This window comes from Cyprinodon tularosa, unplaced genomic scaffold (genome assembly GCF_016077235.1).
Source record: "Cyprinodon tularosa strain WSP-4 unplaced genomic scaffold, ASM1607723v1 ctg52, whole genome shotgun sequence".
Lineage (NCBI taxonomy): Eukaryota > Metazoa > Chordata > Actinopteri > Cyprinodontiformes > Cyprinodontidae > Cyprinodon > Cyprinodon tularosa.
The window spans coordinates 1932718-1955942 of record NW_024039252.1 but is presented as its reverse complement, the minus strand read 5'-3'; the positions used below and the strand labels follow the sequence as shown (position 1 = coordinate 1955942).

At 38.1% G+C, this 23225-nt stretch overlaps 2 protein-coding genes across 4 annotated transcripts in view; one reads left to right on the top strand and one right to left on the bottom strand.

The window, feature by feature from the left end:
• The first annotated feature begins 11016 nt into the window (after positions 1 to 11016).
• si:ch73-40a17.3 (meprin A subunit beta) lies at positions 11017 to 20613 on the top strand. Of its 3 annotated transcripts, none has more exons than XM_038303741.1 (15): positions 11017 to 11167; positions 11278 to 11296; positions 11374 to 11424; positions 11540 to 11583; positions 11679 to 11757; positions 12909 to 13026; positions 13184 to 13362; positions 14151 to 14369; positions 14798 to 14950; positions 15234 to 15449; positions 15549 to 16019; positions 16115 to 16294; positions 16794 to 16838; positions 16971 to 17088; positions 19928 to 20613. In XM_038303741.1, exons 1-15 carry the CDS (start codon positions 11093 to 11095, stop codon positions 20139 to 20141), a joined length of 2181 nt encoding a protein of 726 aa, XP_038159669.1. In that variant the 5' UTR covers positions 11017 to 11092; the 3' UTR covers positions 20142 to 20613. The 3 variants fall into 3 exon arrangements, with proteins under 3 accessions (XP_038159669.1, XP_038159668.1, XP_038159667.1); XM_038303740.1 differs by having other exon boundaries at positions 16950 to 17088; XM_038303739.1 differs by having other exon boundaries at positions 16794 to 17088.
• A 42-nt stretch (positions 20614 to 20655) lies between these two features.
• The window catches only part of phlpp1 (PH domain and leucine rich repeat protein phosphatase 1), a 64927-nt gene continuing 62357 nt past the window's right edge, over positions 20656 to 23225 (bottom strand). Inside the window, exon 17 of the mRNA XM_038303738.1 lies at positions 20656 to 23190. Within this exon, the coding sequence (XP_038159666.1) occupies positions 21868 to 23190 (1323 nt within the window). The 3' untranslated portion in view covers positions 20656 to 21867. The remainder of the gene's footprint in view (positions 23191 to 23225) is intronic.

Here is a 23225-nt window from a genome sequence, read left to right as displayed (position 1 = left end):
TAGTAGAATTAATTCCTGCAACAGTGTCTTGACAGGTCCGCCTAGAAAGACAATCAGACAGCTACAGTTGATACAGAATGCTGCTCCTAAAACTAAAAAAGTGGAGCACATCACCTAAGTTATCAAGGCCTTAAAACTGCTTCCTCTTTCTCAGAAAATAGTCTTTGAAATACTTATGCTAGTCTAAATCAGTGAATGGTTTAACACGAAAATGCATTACAGATTTATTGTCAGTGCAGCACCTACTGTAGTTAATTAACCAACCAGACCTCTCAGATCTTCTGGTTCTGGATACCCAGAACCAGAACCAAGCATGAGCAGCAGCTTTTAGTTTATACTCCCTTAATCTGGAACAAATCCCAGATAGACAATGTAAAAGTGCTAAAACCCTAAATATATTTTCCAAATTTCTATCTTTAAACTAATTCGGATTAAAACTGTATTTTTTAAGAATTACCTTTGACTGTGCTAACTATAAATTCTTACTTTGAGTTTTAATCCGACATTTTTATATTTACTATCGATTTTTTGTTTTTCTTAATATGGTTATGAACTGTACTTTCCTATTATCTAAAGCACTTCAAATTGGCTTGCTAGAGAAATGTGCCATGTAAATAATCTTTCCTTGCCTTGTTGCCTTTACTACAAATCATCTAATTGGCTTGTAGAAAAAAGATATGTTTGGAGACAATCAATGCAGTTTTATTATTTCAATTATAAAGGGAAACACATTAATAAGTATATATAAAAACGTTACGGCCTGTGATTTTAATTTTGTTTATTCTCACCAGGCAGTCCATTAATACAGCCTCATTATGAGTCAGAAATCAATCAATGGAATCTTTTTGACAACATGTTATAGTCTACGGTACTTCAAAAGCAATACATCAAAGAAACTCAAAAACCAATAATTATTCAATTTTATATAATCTATTATTCTATTAAGGTAAAAAAAAAAAAAAAAGCAACTTCTAAGGCTGTAGAACGTCAATGAATCATAATGAGAGTCATCCTTTTAAAAGCGGGACATCTCTGCAAGACATAATGGGGCAAAATGTCTCTGGAGGAATTTCAAAACCGCATTGCAAGTTTTTGGCAACTATGGCACTTTGGTGCCACCAAAGTTTATTACACTCAAAATTAAACAGTTTTAAAGATAATGTTTTGTATTTATTTTTGTCTGATGTAACAGTTTGATGAAGTAAAACATTCATGTGACAAAAAGACAAAAACAGGATATTTGTAAGGTTGTAAGTATCTTTTTCCACTGACCTTACGTAGGTATTCTGAAAACAGGAATATGAAACATTTTCAACTCACTAAAGCCAACAGATCAACCCATACTTAGAGTAAAGAAACATGACATTTACTCAGATCCACATCATATGAAACCTGCTTTCTTACCCTTTACTTTTTTTTCAGAATCACTGGAATCTCACTCACAGGGATGTCTTTTACCCAAGAAAAAGGATGTTTTTTTTGGCTGCCTGAGCTTCAATGGAGGTTTTCTTTATTAGTTTTTGATAAAGAAACACACAACCTTTTATGTTGCATGGAAAATAGCCCTCATTCATACAAACATCAGCAAACTTACAGTAACTTACACTGCAATATAATTGCTCCTCCCAATATTTTTGTCACTAATGTCCCCTATATGTGCAATGCTATACACAACTTTTTCAATACAGCTTAGAAATCTGTATCTAAAACAGGTTAATACAAACTTACATTGTTATTTTTTTACACATCCTTTGCTATCCAACCCCAAATGTTCTGAGTAGAATTTCTGTTATTACTATGGGAGAAATCCTTTCTGACACCTTAGCAAGCCCTAAAGCTTTAATGTGCCATTGAAGAGAAACTCCAAGAACATGATGGGGCCTCCAGAATGCCTCAGGTAGGATCTCCTTATCATGCCAGTAGAGTTGGAAGCCATCAGGGAATAGAACTTTCTTCCACTTTTACATGTACCATGTTTGCTACTCTTGTACAAGCTCAAAATATGTAATTTAGATGAGATCCTTAAAAAAAGTTTCTTTAGCAGTTTGATTGTGATTAGACTGCAGTTGTCACCAGTGACAAGGTTAATTTGGGCGAAGGATCGCACCATGTCTCAACACACAGTCCAATTGGATCTTTCAGCTCAGGGCCTGTTAAACTGTTTTGGGTCTACTACTTGTCTTTTTTGTTGCTCATGAGAGGCCTTGCTTATGCAGCCGTAACAACCCAGCAACATTTAAAGAAAGAAGGCTTTTTTCCCTTTTGCATATCAAGGTCGTGACAGGGTGAATAAAATCCCATTTCTTAAGATTCAGCAATGCAACATTTGCATTCTTGCTTTTTTCAAATGGTCTGAAACTTTTGACATTTAATTCAATCTGAAAACCTTGCAAAATAAGAAAGACAATTAGAAGTGTTTTATTGGAACAATATTTTAAAACTTTGTCGCTCAAGCCCAGGTGGAGTATATTAGCAATGAATTTTACTTTGAGTATATAAAAGAGCTGCTAAATAACAACAGGCATGAAGCCCTCAAGCCCAGAACTGGTGGTACAACAGAGATGTTATTACTGTTTTTTTTTTTTTTTTAGCCCTTTCTGCCTAAATAAGAACAGAATGAATTCCCCCCAAGGCCTTAAAGTGGTGGTTGAACGGGAAAGAATGAAGATGAATGCCAGCTGGAACAAGGCGCAGGTTTGTATAAAACTCCATAATGTGAAAGAATAGGGCGACAGTGGTGAGGAAAAACTCCCCTTGGGAAGATATCTATGGCAGAACCAGGCTCAACATGGCAGTCTTGTGTCGGACCTGCTGGGGATTGTCAGGATTCTGTGTTCTGCTGATTCTCTTCCACAGGTGGCTGTAGTTGACAGGTGGGTGTGGCCCTGCACCTGCGGCTCATTGGGGCTGCTCTGGCTGGAGCTTAAGAGGAGCTTTCAGTCAGCTGAAGGACACCAGAGTGTCCGTTGAAGTACGCCTAGGCCTCTGTCCTGTCGACAGACCTTCGATCCTGAGAGTTTGATATTTTGGATTCCTAGTTCTAACTTTGTCTCCTGTCTCCCTCAGTTCCTTGTGCTCTGAATTATTCTTGTCTATGTGCACTGAAGACTGGTTCCTGAATCCCAGCTGCTCAGATTCTGTTCTGGCATTCCCCTCCAGGCCCCTCTGTGTTACCGAGCCGGACAAGAAAACCCCCTTCCTGGATTCACTCTGGTTCCTTCAGCTGCTCCTCAAACCTGTCTCCGCTGTGGTGCTGCTCGGACTCCTGCCTAAGTTCCATCCACTAGCTCACCTGTCGCTCAGCTATCTCCTCCCATCAGAAAGCAATGAGTTGCAGAGTCCTTTCTTCCACTCACCCTCCCCGGATAGGTTATCCGTGCCTGGCGGTAAGCAAAGCAGCATCAGTGCAGATCTCCCTTAATTTCTTAGTGTTAATCAGTTTCCTCTTTCTTCCTGCAGTGGTCCTAAAGCTGACGTTCCAAACCTCGCCTGCAGTTCACGTTGTGAGCTATTCATATCTGTGTATAGCCTAAATAAACATCTTAATCTGCTCCTTGTTCTCCTTCTGTGTCTGCATGTGGACCAAACACCTTAAAACCATGAAAGGGATGCCTCTTAGAATGAGGAATTACTTAAATAGGGGCAAGCAGCATCAAGAGCCAGATGGAGCTTGTGAGGATGGTGGAGAAGGGGAAGGAGGAAGGTTGAATCAGGCTCAGCAGGATCAAAACCTGACATGCAATTAAATTATATCCAAGATAGTGTTGGTGGCAGGTTGAGCTGTTGAAGTATTTTAAGCAGGACCTGGATGCTGATTGGATTGCAAGCAGGTATGGTTGAATGCTAATTGGCTGCTTCACAGACAGTTTAGCCTCTGATTACATGAGAGTAGCAATCAAGTTTATTCAGCTGAACTTCCGCCTAGGCTTCATTTTTTTAGTGTATAGAAGAGGACATTAAATCACTGTTTGCAGATCTTCTTATTCATAAATATCATTCATGTTGCAGATGCAATGTAGATAAGCAGACAAGATTAATGGCTGTGGGCTATTTTTCTGATATCTGGAAATGCTCACATACTTAAATTCCATTAAAATATCTTCTGCAAACATGTTCAGATGTCTCCATCATTGGGGGTTCCATTCATGAGTTAGTCTGCTTCTCTGCAGTCACAAATTATATCAGATACTGTAACAGTTCAGGTTGTTTGGATCCAGAGGCTTGTCAACCTTTCTCCACCAGAGAGAGCCTGAGATCTTCCTCCTGAGGGTGTGAGCTGACTTCTGCACATCTGCTTCCCATCTGCTCATTTGGAGGCTTTTAAAGGAGGAGGAGGCTGACACTTCTCTGCCAGAGTGTTTTGCCAGTAACGGTACCGACAAACTTTGAGCCTGCTGAAACCTGATTTGTTTCCTGATTTTTGAAACCCCTCTGACTCTGTTTTTCTGCCTCTTAGATCCTGACATATCTGGTGATCAGCCAACTCCAAGACAAAACTCTCGCTGCCTGGAGCCTACCTGTCTGCCCTCCGCCTCAGCCCTCAACCCTCAACCTGCCGATCAGCCTCTGGACCCTCTAGGATCCCCCCCTACCGGTCAGAATACCCCCTGAGCAGGTATTAACCCAAACCGCCGTCAAACAGCAAGTTACCTGGATCCACTCTAACCGTTTCTGTCCTCCTCTAGTTGCTTCCCTCCCGTGACCAGCCTGATGAACCAAGACACCATTTACATTTTCTGAAAACATTGTCAATAAACCTTTTAACTATTTTTCCTGTCTCTTGAGTGTTTCTGCATGTGGGTTAGAAGACTAGACCCAAACATGACACAGGTTATAAGAATTTACCTGGAAATGCAATTGTCTTAGAGCAGTGAAATTAGCAAAAATATTTGTGACTGTTCATATAGCTAATGGAATCTTTAGTTAAACAGATATACATTACTAAGCCCTAAGGAAAGTATTGGAGGTGACCTAGATGCATTGGTTCTGCTCCATTGGATTCATCTATTATATAAACCCATTTTTAAGGGATATAAAGCAGGGATGAGGAAATATCAATAGGTAATCACTTAAGACAAACCATACAAAGTATGCTCTGTGGCATAGTGGTGTAATTGTGTCCTCTTTTCTTGTCCTATTTCCAACCTAATCACAGATACAATGATAGCATCTTAGAAAAAGTAACAGCTTTTTTAAATGTACAATAAATATAACTCATTTTTATTTTTTGTGCATTTTTTTTTAATTATCAATAAAAAAAAACTGATATCCATAGCAATAGGATATTTACATGTTATGTTTTGGATATCACTTGGTGTGTTGGCTCTTAAAACACTGACATCAGCTGCAGTTCATGCCAAGTTATCTTTGGAGCTTCACACGAACAAAAGAATCTGCAGAATTTTGTTGCATTTGTTATAAGCATCCCAATATACTTCTGAAAAAAATTTAATGTTATTTTCAGAGTCCCAATCCCATGATTATTGAAAAACAAAACATGAAAAAAACAGGATAAATTTGAATAAATTAATTATACAGTTAATAAATATTCTCTTGAAATATAATCGAATATGGAGTGCATTTCCTGATTTAAAAATTATGCCTTTGAGTAAGGACTTCCTGTGTCATAATACATAGATTTATTTTAATTTAGAGTACGTATATATGTATCTGAGAGAAGAATGTATGTGTGTGAGTGAAGATAGTATGCATATGAGAGGAGAATGTATTTGTGTAAGAGGAGAATTTATGCATGTTAGAGAAGAATATGTACGTAAGAGTATGACGTATGTATGTGAGAGAAAAATGTATGCCTGTGAGAGAGGAATGCAGGTTAAAAAAGAATGCATGCATGTGAGAGCAGAATGTAACTGTGTGAAAGAAGAAAGTATGCTTGTGAAAGGAGAGTGTATGCATGTAAGAGGAGAATTTATTCTGTTAGAGAAGATTGTATGTGTGTCAAAGTATGACGTATCTATGTGAGAGGAGAATGTATGCATGTTAGAGTATGATATATGCATGTTAGAGTGTGACATATGCATGTGAGAGTATGATGTAGTATGTATGTGAGAGGAGAATGTATGCATGTTAGAGAAGGATATATGCGTCTGAGAGGAGGACGTAAGCATGTGAAAGGATAATCTGTTGTTGTGAGAGTAGGACGTATATACAGTATGTGAGAGAAGAATGTATTTGTAGGAGAGTAGAATGTATATGTGTAAAAAGCAGAAAGTAATCATGTTGTATAAGACTGTACTTTTGAGAGGATAATGTGAGAGTATGATATATTCATGTGAAAGTATGATATGTGCATGTGAGAGTATGATGTATATACTGTATGTGAGAGGAGAATGTATGCATGTGAGAGTATGATATATTCATGTGAACGCACATGTGCATGTGAGAGTATGATGTATACAGTATATGTGAGATTAGAATGGATGCATGTGAGAGTATGATATATTCATGTGAAAGTATGATATGTGCATGTGAGAGTATGATGTATATATGTGAGAGGAGAATGGATGCATGTGAGAGTATGATATATTTATGTGAAAGTATGATATCTGCTTGTGAGAGTACTGTATGATGTATATATGTGCAAGGAGAACGGATGCATGTTAGTGAAGAATGTAGGCGAGTGAGAGTAGAAAGTATGTATGTGAGAGAAGAATGTATGGGTGTAAGAGGAGAACTATGCATGAGAGGAGAAAGTATGCATTTGACTTAGACAATCTTTTTTGTCATTTTGTATAGACAGAGTGTATACAAAATGAAATTTCGTTTTGTACAGCTTTCAGAGAGTAAATGAACAACAGCTTGGCAGTGAAATTAACATTTCTGTCCCATAAAGTGCAGCAGTGATCAAATAAACAGTGTTGAAGAAAAAAAAAACATCGTGCAAAAACACATTGGTACGGAGGTTCAGAGCATTTCAAGACAAATATATTTGGTGCAAATATGCAGCATTTTGGTTTGGTGTTATGAGGTTGATGCAGTCTTTGACTTGATTTGGAATTGTTTTTCAACAGTTCAGCAGTCTGATGGCAGTGGGAAAGAAGCTGTTGCAGAATCTTCTGGATCTGCATCAAATGCTGCAAAGCCTCTTCCCAGATGGCGGCAGGAAAAACAATCCATTGTGGGGGAGTAAGGAGTCATTGATAATGTTACGGGCTTGGGATACACAGCATTGGGATGAAATGTATTTAATGTGTAATGTAAGAGGAGAAAGTATGCATGTTAGAGAACAATTCATGTGTGCGAGATGAGAATGTATGCTTGTGACAGAAGAAAGTATGCATGTGAGAGTATGATGTATGTATGTAAGATGAGAAGGTATGCTTGTGAAAGAGAATGTATGAGTGTGAGAGGAGAAAGTATGCATGCTAACAGAATTATTAATGCGTTTGATAGGAGAATGATTGCATGTATGATGTATTGTGAGAATATGACATATACTGTATATATGTAAGAGGAGAATGTATGCATGTAAGAGGAGTTCCAAAAAACGTAAGAAACAATCCACTGGACTTTGTTTCCAAGTTTGAAGAAGATGTACAGTAAGACGAGAAACTATGCATGTTAGAGAAGAATGTGAGAGTATGACGTATGTGAGAATCTATGTACGTGAGAGGATAATGTAAAAAAAGTGGGAAAAAGTGTCTATATGAGAAGAGAATCTAAATATATGAGATAAAATGTATTTGTGAGGTTTGAATGTATGTCTATATGAAGAAGAATATATGTATATGAGAGGAAAACATGTATGTGAAAGAAGACATACAACATTTGTATGTAAGGAATAGAATACATGTACTGTGTATGAGAGTTGAAATATATTAATATGTAGGTGGCAGTATGATTTCTGACTTGTTCGCCCCCTCATAAATACCATCTTACTTAGGTTATATTACTCTAATATTGGTGTCTAAGGAGACATTTTATTTTAAAACCATCTGCAGTTGGTTTAAAATCAAAAGAGCAGGTTACCATAGAGATGAAAGAGAAACACATTGAAACAGACAGGTTTTTGGTTAAAAAGTTCAGTTTCAACAAAAGGATTTGCTGCTCCAGTAAAAAAATAAATAAATTCTGTTATTTACGTGAAACAATGGGAGCAAAGGAATTACACTTCCTGTGAAAACATCAAAACAGAAGAGCCGTCAGATAAAACAGCATTTAAAAGTGCACCAATCCACCTAGATTTTGTGCACACAGTCTTATCTACGTTGCAACACTCAAGAGGAAATGAAAAAAACCTTTTCAATCACCATTAAGAACAGCATGAAAGCTTACAATTCTTACAATATTCTTCGGAGGTATTCTTTTTTCACATTATTTTATGTTGCAAAAAAGCAAAACAAATCTACTGCATAACTGTGAATAGTGGTTTTCATGTTTTTTTTTTTTTTTTTTTTCCCGGTGAAATCTTGTATGGAGGCATCTGTTTTAAACACTTTTTAATTTTGTAATCCTAATAACTTCCAGTGTAAACAACTGTCCGTTTTAGGTTAAGTGCAGCTGTTTAGTAAAGGTTTTTCTTTAGAACTTTGGCAAACAAAAGACATCATTAAGACGAAGAAGCACAGGACATAGGTTAGGAATAAAGTTATGGTGTTTTAAATTACCATTCCCATTGAGAGAAATGGTGGTGGGAGAATAATGCTGTGGGATGCATTTTTTTTTTTCCAGAAATATATAGGAAGCTGGCCTTTGAAGTAGGCCTATAGTTAAGGCAAAGATAAAAAGACGTGCATACAGGTTAATTATAAAACACAAGCTGGAAACCCATGGCAAGATATGAAGCTAATGTTCACAGACTCATCTCCTTTTGAGCCGAGTGAGTTAGAGCTATTTTTTAGACTTAGACAAATTTTATTGTCATTTTATATACACAGAGGGCCGGATCTATCAAAGGTTTGCGTGTATTAAAACGTGAGCTATTTCACTGCGCACGCTAAAAAATGTACAAACTGATCTATCAACAGCGTGCTAAAAGCATTTGGTCTTTAAAACGTGCTAAATAGCGCCTCTGATCCATTTAGTACTTTTTCTGCAATGAATATGCAATATGGGGCGTTTACACGCTAAAGTGCGTCTTGTGGGAGGAGAACATGTAAATATATTAATTTAGCACTCGCAAAGTGATTTATCAAACTTGAACGCAATTTTGCTAACGGTATCTGACTCTATATTTAACACGTTTCAAAAGAAGGTGCAAATGGTCTGTATGCGTAATTGCGCACACATGGCAGCAGTTATTGTCGCAAGAAGGAGACATGGAAATAAAGCAAGGAGACGCAGAGAACGCATTTTTTCACTCCGTGTGAATATTTTTGCAATGAACGAGGAAACGATCATCAAAACATATCGTTTATCCAGCATTGCCATTTTGGAGCTGTTGGGGGAACTCCGAATGGATTTGGAGCCAGCCGCAAGGAGGACCCACGCAATACCAGATATCACAAAACTCCTTGCAACATTGCACTTTTTTGCATCTGGGTCATTCCAGCGTACGGTTGGAGCGAGAGCTGGGATCTCCCAATCTCGTTTTTTCAGAAGTGCTGTCCGACGGGGTCGGGGTTCTCCCCCTGCGCCTGTGGAGCAACGTGCCAAATGCTGCGGGGATCTCATCCACAGTCACAGGCCAATACAAAACACCTGTTTTTTTTTTTGTTTTGTTTTTTTCACTGCAGCACATACCACCTTAGGGAATAAAGGTTGCCAATTTATAAATATATATATATATATATATATATATATATATATTTACTTATTTTTTTTTTGTTGGGGGTCACTGTAAGATTTAAATTTCTTAATGCACTAGTTTGTACAGACTACAAACTACTTTGCCGCAAACCACAAAACGCGCAAAACCATCATTTAAATAGGGCGTCTCCAACAGTTTTGCACCTTCCACCAGTTACGCAATCACTCTTGTTAAATCACCCGCAAACCATGGTTCAGCCCCTCGCGCAAAATTCCAGTTTGCGAGCGCAAATTGCTGCACGCAAAATTGGATCTTGATAAATCCGGCCCAGAGTGTATACAAACAAAACAAAATCATTTTGTATAGCTCTCATGATATTTCCATTTCTTAAAGTGCAGCAGTGATCACATATAAACAGTGTGGGGGGAGGAAAAACACATGGTGCAAAAAAACATATTATATGGAAGTTCAGAGCATTGAAATATATATGCTGCAATTATGCAGGGTTTTAGTGTTGTCAGTTTGATACAGAGTCTGTGACTTGATTTAGAGTTTTTTCAACAGTTCAGCTTTCTGATGGCAACGGGGAAGAAGCTGTTTCGGGTTCTACTGGCAACGCAACCCTGGGATTTTTACAGTTCATATTGTGGGGAATGATTACAAAATATATTTAGATTACATAAAAATGTCGGTTTTATGATGTGGTTGCACGTTGGTACTGTTTGCAGCACTGCTGTGTTGCAGCAAAAAGGTCCTCGATTTGATTCCCAGTCTTTATGCATGTAGTTTGCATGTTCTCCCTTTGCATGCCTGCGTCACGCTTATAGGTATAACGTAATGAAATGTTAAAAGACAGTCTGGTTTGAAAACTTTCTTGCAGCAACAAATGTATTCTGTTAAATCATTTTTGTCAAACTCAAGGTCCCTGGGCTGAGACTGGCCCAACAATGTATTTGGCCCTCAAGAGCCAAAAAACATATAACGTCATAAAATATGTTATCTCATGTGTAAAGGTTATTTAAGTTTACAAGTGGCTATAATTGCTATAATTTCATATTACCAGAGCAATTTGTTTTTTGTATTATAAAAGGATGATATTTAAGTTTTCATTTTCAACTAGCCCTTTTAAAAAAGTGAGATTGAAACCCTTTAAAACATTTAAGTGCCTCAGGTGTTTAGGGCTCTTCTCCAAGGTTTAAAGATTTATAGGCATAGAAGCAAAGGAGCAGAGCTGTTGGGTAACTTTATGGCTCTGTCAGTTATTTACTTGTGGACATACATGCTTTATCATCAATGTGCAACTTTGTAATTTCTGTCTCATCAGCATCTGTCCATTGTACAGTATCCGCCATCCGTTTACTTCTCAACACAAAGGAGCGGAACATGGCAGGAAAAAAACCAAAAGGTATTCTTGTTCTTCACGTTCTTTGCTTTCTGTGTGGCACCTACCTTTGTTTGGTAAGAAATGTTTTATTACAATATTCTACTTGGCAAGTTTTAAAGCGGATTCCAATTACTTTATTGAACAGTTCTGTCTACTTTTTTTTTTTAATCTTTCATCAACATAGCCGACTGCAAAGATATCAAGTAAGCATTTTCCTAAGAAAACTTAGGACTTAACTCTTTTATAATGTTTGATAGAAATATTTGCAATTGTTTCACAGACTTTGATGTAGATGGAGGACTGGACCTTGACATTTTTGACATTAATGAAGGTATCGGGAAATAACACAGTTTGGGTTATTTCTTTCTAATTTTTTTAAACTTTGCACCTGTCTACCTTTTTAACCCATTTTTCTTTTTTTACATAATTGATCTTTGTCCCCACAGAGGCAGGACTGAATCTCGTAGAGGGGGACATTGTTCTGGATGAGGTAAATTGAGTTAGCCTGTTTCATTTTTAATCATCAACTGAAATTTCCAAAACAAAGCTTCTACAGTTGGGATTGTCTTTTTCTTGTTGCTGCAGGGACAGACTCGAAATTCAATCATAGGGGAGGAGTATAAATGGCCAAGAACTATTCCCTACTACATGGAGGATGACCTAGGTAATGATATATACCTAAAAAATATAGACTGAAAATAACTTATTAACAGATTAACTTAATGTTTGCACGCAATCTGAATGTGACATGGAAACATTTAGTTTTTTAAAGTTCGTAAAAACGTAGGACTTCTTATTTTACTCATTAAAATTTAATTAAAAGATTAACTTCCATTACTATAATAAAGTGATTTTTCAACTGTGCATACAAAACATTTAAGATTCCAATTGTGAAACTACACAAAGCTCTAAACATGTGCCATCTTTTATTGTCTAACCTTGCATCTTTATCAAGTGTGACCCTGATAAAGATCAAGATTACTGACAGTTAATCAATAATCTCATAGCATGACCAAAGCAAACAAGAGGAAAACAACAAACAACAGCAGGCAGGATATATGTTGCTTGTTTTGAATCCTGCAGTGGAATCTACGTGATTTTTATGGGGGGAAAAAAGACAATTGTCAGACAAAAAAAATTTAAAAATCAGATGCTAAGATGATGATAAAAAGGCACTTTTTTATCCTTTATTGAATATTTTATGACAGGTGAAGTACATAACACTGATAACACTGTGATCATGTAGGAGTCACTGAGATATTTTAGGCAGCAAAATACAGTAGTAATTTTGAAATGTTAAGCAGAAAATGCAGGCAAGTGAACAATTAAAATTTAATAGGTTAAAAAATTTAAAGGTTAAAGTCCAAAGGCTAGTTTTGAAGGTATAGCTATTTTTAAGAACATTTTCAAATTTGCTACACCTTTGGGTGTTCCAGGTCTGCAATGTCTATCAAAAGTGGTTCACGGAAGAAACAGTGATGGAAAGCTGCAAGATCAAGGCCCACTGATGCTCAGGGGGAACGATGGCTGACCTGTGTGGTCTGATTTAAACACCTGAGATACAGAAGCTTTAACTGTTAAGTTAGTACTGACCTCCATCAAACAGAATTAGCTTTATACAACAAGAAAGGGGTTAATTGCTGAAGCTGACAACAGATCAGGAGAGATAATCTTAAATGGCTTAAAATTGCATCATCTATCTTGAGACTTTTTATCAACTTGTGCAAACACAAGATTTTAGTTTTTTTTAAAGAGATTATGAAAACATTCAAACTTGAAAACAACTTATTTACCTGTTTATTGTCTCCTCTGAAGAGATCAATGCAAAAGGTGTGATTTTAAAGGCCTTTGAGCAGTACCGCCTAAAGACCTGCATTGACTTCAAGCCATGGAGCGGGGAAGAAAACTACATTTCCATCTTCAAAGGAAGCGGGTAAGCAACAAGAACCTTTCTTCTATACTTTGAGATGTGCGATAAGCTGTAGTTTCTTAGGGATTGAATCATTACTAATTCAGAACACAAGAGTATTTGAGATAAGACTGCTGAATGTATTTGATGTTCATAAAAGTTTGGCTTTCTCTTCCCAAAGCTGTTTCTCTTCTGTTGGTAATCGGAAAGTTGGAAAGCAGAGGTTGTCAATAGGAACGAACTGTGACCGCATTGCTACGATAGAACATGAATTCCTTCATGCGTTGGGCTTCTGGCATGAGCAGTCCAGGTCAGATCGAGATGACTATGTACGCATCATGTGGGACCGCATCTCAGAAGGTATCGCAACTAAGCGTTTATATTTCTAAATCAAAAGATAATGATTTCATGTGCAGGGAATTAGAAGAGGATTTTAACCTCTTAAGACCTTTAAAGGGATTTTATGTGATATAAATACGAACAAATATAGGACTGGCCTGTTATTGTTTTGGGGTTGCTATATTTTTAGCAGGGATGCAGAAGGTGGAGAAATTTGAATGGACATTATAGTGAGATAAAAGAAATATGGGAATAAAAAAACATAAGTTTAGTGAAGATACAGATCCATTTTAATAGAGAATTTATTGCAAGACCTGAAATGATGATCCATGATTCTCTATGAACAATCTGACTGAACTTGAAGTGCAAAGACAACATTTCAATGGTTTACCTAGGCATTAAAGGGCTTCAATGCAATAAAAATGAATTCAATCATGGAGTAATGCAGCATGTTATGGCAAAAAAAATGCATTGTAATCCGACAAAATGTGTAGCAGTTCAAGGGGAGTGAATACTTTTTCAAGAGCTGTAATTGATGAACTGAGTAAAATGTTTTTTATGCATGTTTTAAAATGTCTGCATGACTTCAGAGCTTTATAGCAGGTTTTAGTGCTGCACTGGTTTTATGTAAAAATGATAAGCATTTGTATGAGAATTAGCCTAGATTCATAAAAATTTTTAAAATATACATTTCTTTTAACTGTAGTCAAAATACTTTGTGCAACAACAGGTGAGCGATTTCAAACACCATTTGGTAACCCAACATTCTGAAAGCTTTCTGCAGCTAAAGGGCAGGGGTTTCTTTGCAGGTAAAGAGCACAATTTCAACACGTACAATGACAAAATCTCCAGCTCTTTGGGCGTACCTTACGACTACAACTCCATGATGCACTATAGTAAAAACGCTTTCCGCAACGGCTCTGAGCCCACCATCGTCACAAAAATCCCTGCTTTCAGTGATGTCATTGGCCAGCGAATGGAGTTCAGTGACAGTGATCTGCTGAAGCTGAACCGCCTCTACAAGTGCAGTAAGGGTCACCGCTGTTGTAACTTTGTGTTGTTTAATGTTTAATCAAATAACTTCCAAACTGCAGTATGTTGTTCTGTGGAAACAATTTCAACTGTGTTATGAGAACAGATGAAAGTCTGATTCAAGCTCAATTCAGGGTCAGTTAACTCTGCACATATAAACAAATAAACAGCAAATTCCATTGAAAATATAACAACAACAATGTACTAAATAACTACCATGAACATATAGAAGAATAAAGCAAATTAAAAACTTTGGTGAGGAATGATTTAAATTGCTTTTATGATTAAAGAAGAAAAGCAATTTAAAAAAGAATCAGCTGAAGATGACTTTTTCTTCACTTGTGCTACATAAAAATATGTGGACAAGCAGAATAACTAGTTTACTGCTGTTCAAAGTACCTTCAATATGCGAATGTTCTTCTAGCTCAAGGCTCCACCTTCCTGGATTCATGTGACTTTGAACGTGAAAACATCTGCGGGATGATCCAGGGACATGGAGACAAGGCCGACTGGTTGAGGGTCACTAAAGCTGCTGGGGGGCCCAACACAGACTACTCAAACATGGGCAAATGCACAGGTGAGATGGATCTTGGAGAGATACAACAATGCTGAAATAAACACTCTATATAGATAAGTTTCATCTCAGTAAGCAATTTCATAATCTATCAATTTTAATTCTCCAACGTTAAGAAAAATGAAAATAATATAAACACATTTTTCTTTGTAATAGCCTTTTTTTTTTTACTTTACCTCCTTAACAATTATCTATGCATATAAATCCCAACATTATTAGAATGATTTTCATAATGCATATTCAAAAATATATCAATAATTATTTTTTGTGGCATGTCTTTGTGTAGGATCTGGATACTTCATGCACTTTAGCACTGGTACAGCCAACATCGGAGACACAGCTATGCTGGAGAGTAGGCTTGTCTATCCCAAAAGAGGATACCAATGTCTGCAGTTTTTCTACTACAACAGTGCTGGTCCCAGCGACACACTGAAAATCTATGTCAGGGAGTACGATGAAGCCGACCCCAGTGGAGTCCTGCGCTTCATCGGAACAATAGATGGTAACCGCTACTAAGACATAAGGCTAATGGAGTTCTGCAGGAGAAATATCACCACTGTGTGCTTTCTGTCCAATAATCCTCTTTCTTGTTTTGCTGCAGGATCTCCTCAAGATTTGTGGCAGCTGCACCATGTGAGTCTAGATGTGAAAAAAAAATTCAGAGTGGTCTTTGAAGGGAAAAAGGGGGGCTCTGGTCCAGCTGCAGGAGGACTCTCACTGGACGACATTAACCTTTCTGAAACCACCTGTCCTGAGTTTGTGTGGCGGGTGAAAAACTTCAGCCATGTCATGGATACCTCCCCACCCAAGACTGCTATTTTTAGCCCCCCCTTCACATCTAAAGAGGGTTACACCTTTCAGATGGAGCTTTTCCCCAATGGAATAAATGAGGGTTACTCTGGAGAGTCATCTGCCTACGCTCACCTGGTGGCCCGGGAGGGGGACACCGGACAAACATGGCCATGTCCCTGGAAACAGATAACCATGATGCTGATGGATCAGCACCCACATATCCAAAAGCGCATGTCCAATCAGCGCAGCGTCACAACTGACCCAAACATGAAAGAAGCAGGTGAGGATGTATCTCTAAAAAAGATTCAATTATGAACACAATGCTGCCCTTTATATTTAAAACTATGTTTATGCATCTTATCAACATTCTTTCAGATTCTGACCTTTTTTTCTGGGATGATCCTCGGAAAGTCGGGGTTGAGGTCACGTTTACAGATGGGTCCAAGTATTTCCGTGGACCGGGTGCTGGAACTCCAGTGTATCTCACCCACCTGAGAGCTAAGAGCCGAGACTTTATCAAGGGAGGAGATGCCATCTTCCTTCTCACAATGGAAGGTAAAAGCACAAGCTTACTGTATAAACGAGAAAACAGCTCCTTAAAAATGCTTCCATCACCTACCAAAATAAGTAAATAAATTTCCAGGGCACTATTGCTACCACCTAGATGAATTGTCAGCACACTATTGGAGGAATTTTGATAGTCCTGTCACTTTTATGAAGGTTAATCAATGCTCCATTTTTGCTGATAATGGCTTTTACTGTAGTTCACTGCAGTCCCAAAGCCTTAGAAATGGCTTTGAAATGTGTTACAGACAAGTAAGTGTTGACTTTTTTTTGATCAGTCTAGGATATATTGCTTTTGATATGCTACTGCCTATTTCATATTGTCAGATGGGTTCTATTGAAGTGCTATGATTATGTCTGTACAGATCAAATCACTATAATTTGAAGCAAACTCTTTTCTAACATGTCACTGTCATGTTACCTCCCCATAGGCAATGCACGGAAAAGAATGTTATCATCCAATATTTGATTATTTATTTTCTTTTTATAGATGTGTCCCATCTGACAGTCTCCCAGCCTCTGCCTCCCACAACCACTAATGCAGCTATCCCAACCACTAATGCAGCTATCCCAACCACTAATGCAGCTATCCGAACCACTAATGCAGCTATCCCAACCACTAATGCAGCTATCCCAACCACTAATGCAGCTATCCCAACCACTAATGCAGCTATCCCAACCACTTATGCAACTATCCCAACCACTAACCCTTCAGATAGTTGTCAAAAAGTGATTTGTCAGAACGGTGGAGTCTGTGTTGTGGATCAGGGAGAGCCTACCTGCAGGTGAGCATGTTTTTACTGAAGCGAGCTGTAGCCACTAAGATTGGCATGTTGAAATCTGCTTCCTAGTTTATTTTTAGAATATTGTAAATGTCAACAAAAAACTGCATTTTAGAAGGAGCAAAAATCTAATCTTTCTATTCTATTATTTGATAGATGTGATACTATAAATTCTTAGTTTTTGTTTCGCAATTTAAAAACAAATGTGGTCAGATCATTTTAAGATGCTACAGCAAAATAACAATATTATTCAAAATGTCATTTATATTTTTCCATAAACTGCCTATGTTCTCAACATTCCTGGACGGGGACAGCCGTTTACAGTTGCTTTTGTATCTCTGCTTCTGTCTCCTTGAACCCCAGTCGGCCTCAGCAGATGGCCGCTCACACTGAGCCTGATTCTGCTGGAGGTTTCTCCCTGTTAAAAGGGAGTTTTTCCTCTCCACTGTCACCACAAGCATGCTTAGTGTGAGAGATTGCATCAGAGTCAATGCAATCAACTGGTTTTCCTTAAATAGAAAACTTTGAATCAATTTGACTGTATGATCTGGTGAACTGTAAAGTGCCTTCAGATGACATGTTGTGAATTGGCGCTATATAAAAACTGAATTTAAATTGAACATAGTTCACTGATTCTTGGGAATTTGGATAAAACAGGTTTTAATTTTGAAAATAAAAAGTTAGTTGGATTACAAAATCTGAAGGTATATTGTTATAGACCAAGGTCTTGGCTGTTCAGCAGTGTACAGGTGCAACCTCCTCATTTTGTATTTCTTTCATAAAATAGGCATTTTTCCAGTTATTACTTTGTTTTTGTCAACACCATCAGACACAATAAAAAGCTAATTATTTTTTATTTATTTGGTCTAATAAGTATTTAGAGTTTTTAAATCTTTATCTGGCATTGTTAGCACACATTTATGCTGTTAAATGTTGAATATTCATTTTTGTTAATTTTTTTTAACTGTTTCACGTGTAGTCCTTTAAAATATCTAACATCAGATAACGTTTACTTTAAGCCTAAATAGAAAAAGTCATGTTTTTTTATTTAACAAACATATTTTTGTATTAAAAGAGACCATTACTTTAATGAGAGAACAGCACTGAAGAAACATATTGCAAGCATATTCATTTAAAACGAATAAAAACCCTCTGACGGTGGTGACAGTGGCCTCATTTCAACATACAATTCCAAACTGTATACAATTCAAGTCAATGGTTTCTTGCTTATTAACTTTATTTAACTATTTGGTCCAAAAAATAACAATCATGAGCACTGTGACAAATATTTTTCAAGGAATATAAGGTACAATTAAGAAATATCATTATCAGTCAGAATCATTCTCTGATGCTTTATTTTCTTGCGTGTGATTGTGTCCTGTTTGTCAGTTGTCATTCGTGCTGCATTATGGTAGAAATTTTTAACCTTCTGAGTAATTGCTTGAATATATGTAGGTTTTTTTTTTCAGTAGGCCTTCACACTTCTTTTGATATTCCCTGTTTCTTTTCCTTCTTTCCTTCACAGATAGCTGCTTCCTAGCCATAACTTCCTAAAATACATAAAGTCAAAGTTGAGTGTAATGACTATGAAATTGGGGGGAATTACAGTAAATGTTAGATTTGGTTAAATGTTGCCCTGCCATAGCTTACAAGGAATATTGTATACTATGTGCTATGTAGGTAGGTAGTAGGTGCACTATGTGCATCCCAAATGATGTAAACAAAATGAACATGGCATAATAGTGAATTGAGAGACAGGGAAGGCACACCCCATCCCCTAGGGTTATACAATATGGAAGAAATCTAGGCGGAATTACATAAATAAAAATATAAAAGAAGTTAATGAAACATTGCAGATCAACAATTATTTTCTAGCCTCCATTGAGAACCATTTGTAGTTTTTTGTCACCACCGTCAGACAGAAAATCTGACGGTGGTGACGTCTGACGGTGGTGACAAAATCCTACTCTTTCACATGATATGCATGAGTTGTTCCCATTAGCCATCTTGTTTCCCCTCTGTTGCTAGCTACTTTAGACCTCTTCTTAAAAAGTAAACATTTATGTCATAATCTAATCTAATATTTTTTATACAAAAGAGACGGTGTTGACATGTTATGGTTGTGACATTAGCAGTGTCCAAAAATATGAACAAGTTTAAGAGAAAATAGCAAACCTACAGGAGCTTGAGTGACCTTAAGGCATCCAGTAGAGCTGAAGATTTGAAAATGGGGTCCTCAGGCATGTAGTTGACCTTTTAGTTGCCTGATTTTATTGCGTTTTATAAATATCTGACGGTGGTGACAAATATGTGGGACACATTTTGAGCAATCACAAAATAATGGTTATTATTGTTCAAAACTCACTGTTTGTAGTTTTAAATACATATTAAAATGTACCCTTTCATTTGGTAAAGATATTATTCAATTCAATTATTACTTTTTGTTTTTTTTAATGAAGTTGAAATGATTATCTCCTATCCAAGGACAACTGATTTTATAGGCAATGGGCCAGCATATAATCTTTAAATTAACAATAAAATAAAATAAACTTTAAAAGAACCTTGCATTTGTGCAAAGGACCCCCTGATTATAACCTTGATTGTTTTTATTCATGAAAATGTTATTTCTTTCCAACAGAATTAGCACTTTTCTTAGTGGGAGATGTTTTTGCCAAAGTTTCAAGAATCAGTGAGTTATAAAGATAAATCGAGAGTCCTTTTTGTATATGATTAGTTTATGCAGAAAGTGGAATCAAATTTAGGGTTTCTAAAGACCTGTTACTGAAAACATATTAGAATGTGATTTTTCTCCCTCTCCTGTCCCTTTATTGCTACCCTGCAGGTGTGTTGTAGGCAATGACTGGTGGTACTACGGGCCAAACTGTCAGTACAAAGGCTCCACAAAGGATAAAACCACTCTTGCTCTGGCCTCCTCCCTGTCTGTGCTGGCAGCCATGTTGGTGATCACAGTAGTGAGCATCCTCTGTGTGAAGAAGAAGTACAAGAAGCGTGCTAAGATGGATGGTGTAACCCTGGAAAATGTGCATGCTAATTAAGTAGGCTAACAGAAACAGGCTAATATCACAACAGCAGAATGAGATCCTGTACTGGATCCAATGCTGCATTGAATTGCCACCTACTGGTCATTTGATGTAAACACATAAAAGGAGAGAAAGTTTAAACCCTTCAAAGCCCGGACAATGAAATAATTAACAAAAAATTATATATTTTTTAAAATTAGAGTGATATTAAACTTTCTGAGAAATTTTGTATCAGTTCAATTAGATCATTTATTTGCATCAACTTTGATAAAGCAGGCCTTTCTGTATAATCTGTTATATATTTTCTGTTCACCTCGTGTCTGAATGTGTAAGCCGGGGTTTTCAGGAACAAAAATATCTTGATGATGCAGGTGTCTCAAAAACTAATGTATCAAATATGATACACTTGGATTTAAAGGGTTGTTTGAAATAAAGTATTTTAAAATTATGCTTTTATCAGTGCTAAGATGTTTTAATGAAAAAAAAACTGTTAAGATGTAAAAAAAAATAAAGTCTCAGACAACAGAGCTTATATTCACAAATTTAAAATTTATTATACCAAAGACAGGAACATTTGTAGTGTCTCTTTTCCATGTGGCTATACTTGTTGGTGTTACTGAACTAGACACAGTCATGCCGGTGATAATAGTTACTGTAGGAGGGAGGTAGAACTAATTACCTGTGAGTATCCATGTGTGTAAATGTCTGTGTGTATGCATTTGTTTGTCTGTCTGTGCATGCAAAGACCTTTTAGTGTTAAGTAGATACGGTGATGACTACAGGATATCACAATTTAACAAAGTGGACAACTTAGTGTATAAATATTGCACGGAATGTTAGTTTCCATCCTGCAATTGCACATTTACATTTGTGTACGTTGTGAATTTGAAGTCGTATTTGTGGTTTTACACTGTAAGATAAATGGGGGCTCACCTCTATAACAGCAAACACTATATCCTCCCCACAGCTTAAAAACCTTCACCGACATACAGGTACGCAGTTCCTTTAAAAGTATCAGTATACAACAATTCTCTTATTTACAATAATTGAAAAAAGAATCACCATTTCTCTCAGAGAAGATTAGTAAAAAAGTGACTGAGTCACCATATAGAGTATGCAACTCCTAGGAGTTAGTATTGGAAATTTTCTACAAAAAAATCTCTATGTCATTTTACAGGCCGAGAGCTTTGATTTACTGAAGAAATACAGTATTTAAAGTGCCCTATCTACAATAGTTAGGTGTGGGTTTTAATGCCGGATGATTCATCAAAGTTGGACTGAAAATAAAAAGATAAGGAGTCTGTTTTCAAAAAGGTTGCGTTCAAGAACTTCACTGCGTTCACATTAAAACATAATTTAGGTTCTTACAAAACAAAAGAAATCATGTATATTATGTGTGACAAGCTAATGCTATCGCAAATAGACTAGTGTTGATTATTTATTTAAAAAAAGAAAAGAAAAACAAAAAAAAGAAACAGATTTGATCTGTGAACAGAACGCTGGCTCTGGGATTTCTGTCCTCACACGTATCCAGAAGGTTGAGGATCATTAAAGGGCTCATTTGCTTATTTAACTCTGCAGGTGCAGCAGTACATGTTTATCCAAAGATTAGACGCTGCGTAGGGATGAAGTCTGTTCTGTAAAACTTTCATGCAGACTTTTCAGCCTCCCCGTAAAACCTACTTATCTGTGCATTAACAGTAGAATGAAGGGCGGCATCAGAGGAGGTCGACTCTTAAGCTTAGAGAGGGGTATCGAAGTAGTCGGTGGGCTGATCCATCCCAGCTGGCTTCTGCTGTTTCTGCTGATGCTGCTTCATGATCTCCTTCACCTCCTCCTCCAGCTCAGGAGGGATGATGAACTGGTCATCTGGGTCGGGCTGGGCCGGAGCTGTGAAGTATCCTCCTGATTTCTTGGAAGGGGCATCGGCCGCCACCTCGATGAGGTTGTGACTCTTTTCCTGACGTGCCACTGAACCGTTAACTCTCCTCTTTCCTGGAAACTTCCCACCGTCCCCAGCTCCCACTCCCACACCTGACCAGGACTCGTCTCTGTCGAGCCCATTCTCTGACTCTGCCTGGTTCAGGTCCACCGCTTCCTCTAGTGGGTCGGGCGTGCATGGTGGTAGCGGTGGCGGTGGAGGAAGAGAGAGCATGGTGTGTTCCTGGGTGGAAGATGAGGGTACAAGGTTTTGGGATGAGGATAACTGTGAGAGCTCAGCTTTGAGGCAGTGAACATCTGCCTCAACTTCCACCCGGCTCCCGTTTGAGAAGACGCCTGCGATGGGCTCTTCATCCTCACTGTCCAGCCCGTTGTCTGACAAGGCGCTGGAGAAGGTGGCGCTGGACAGTTGCCTCTGAAAGGAGCTGGTGAGGCAGGCTGGATGGAGAGCGCAACAGCTCCGAGCTGAAGGAAGTTCTGAACCTGGCAGCAGATACTGGCAGGTCTGGGTGGCCGTGTGTGGCTGCTGATGCTGCAGGGATAGCAGATGGGCCTGATGGTGGAGGTGGAGCTGAGGGTGGTGCGTCTGATCCTGCAGCAGCACGAAGGAGCTCTGTGGAGGCTCGTCGGATGAAGCCGTGGAGCCCACCTCGCTGCTCATCTCGCTGGTGCTTATCTCGCTGCTGATTTCGCTGCAGGACGAAGGGGGAACAGGCAGTGAACCATCAGAGGGCCGATCCTTAATGGCGGAGGAAGATGGAGGGTAGGGGCCCAGGCCGGGGCTAGGGGGATGGTGGGGGGGCTCGGAACAGCAGCAGGAGCAGCAGTCTTCACTCACGCTGAGCTGCACCACAACTGCACTCAGGCTGTCAGTACAGCCATAACCTTGAGCCAGGGTGCAAAGCTTTTTAGCAGCAGCCAGGCCATCAGGGACGTTTCGAACTGCTTCCACTGCTTCTGTGGCAGACACTGCATCCCACAGCCCATGGCTGCCCAGAATAAAGAACTCATCCTGAGGGGTGAGAGTCACAGTCTGCACGTATGGGCAAGGGATGACTGAGGGGTAAAGGAAGGAATAGCCCATAATTCTTGTTGAGTCAGTCACTCCATTCACCTTGTTGTCCTTGGATAAAGAAATATATAAATCAATACGCTGCA

Bases quoted from the DNA above. Each gene is read 5' to 3' on its own strand.
- si:ch73-40a17.3 (XM_038303739.1), top strand. From the start codon at position 11,093: ATGGCAGGAAAAAAACCAAAAGGTATTCTTGTTCTTCACGTTCTTTGC. The intron at 11,758-12,908 runs GTAATGATATAT...TCTCCTCTGAAG, and splicing joins CTACATGGAGGATGACCTAG to AGATCAATGCAAAAGGTGTG. The intron at 14,951-15,233 runs GTGAGATGGATC...GTCTTTGTGTAG, and splicing joins AAACATGGGCAAATGCACAG to GATCTGGATACTTCATGCAC.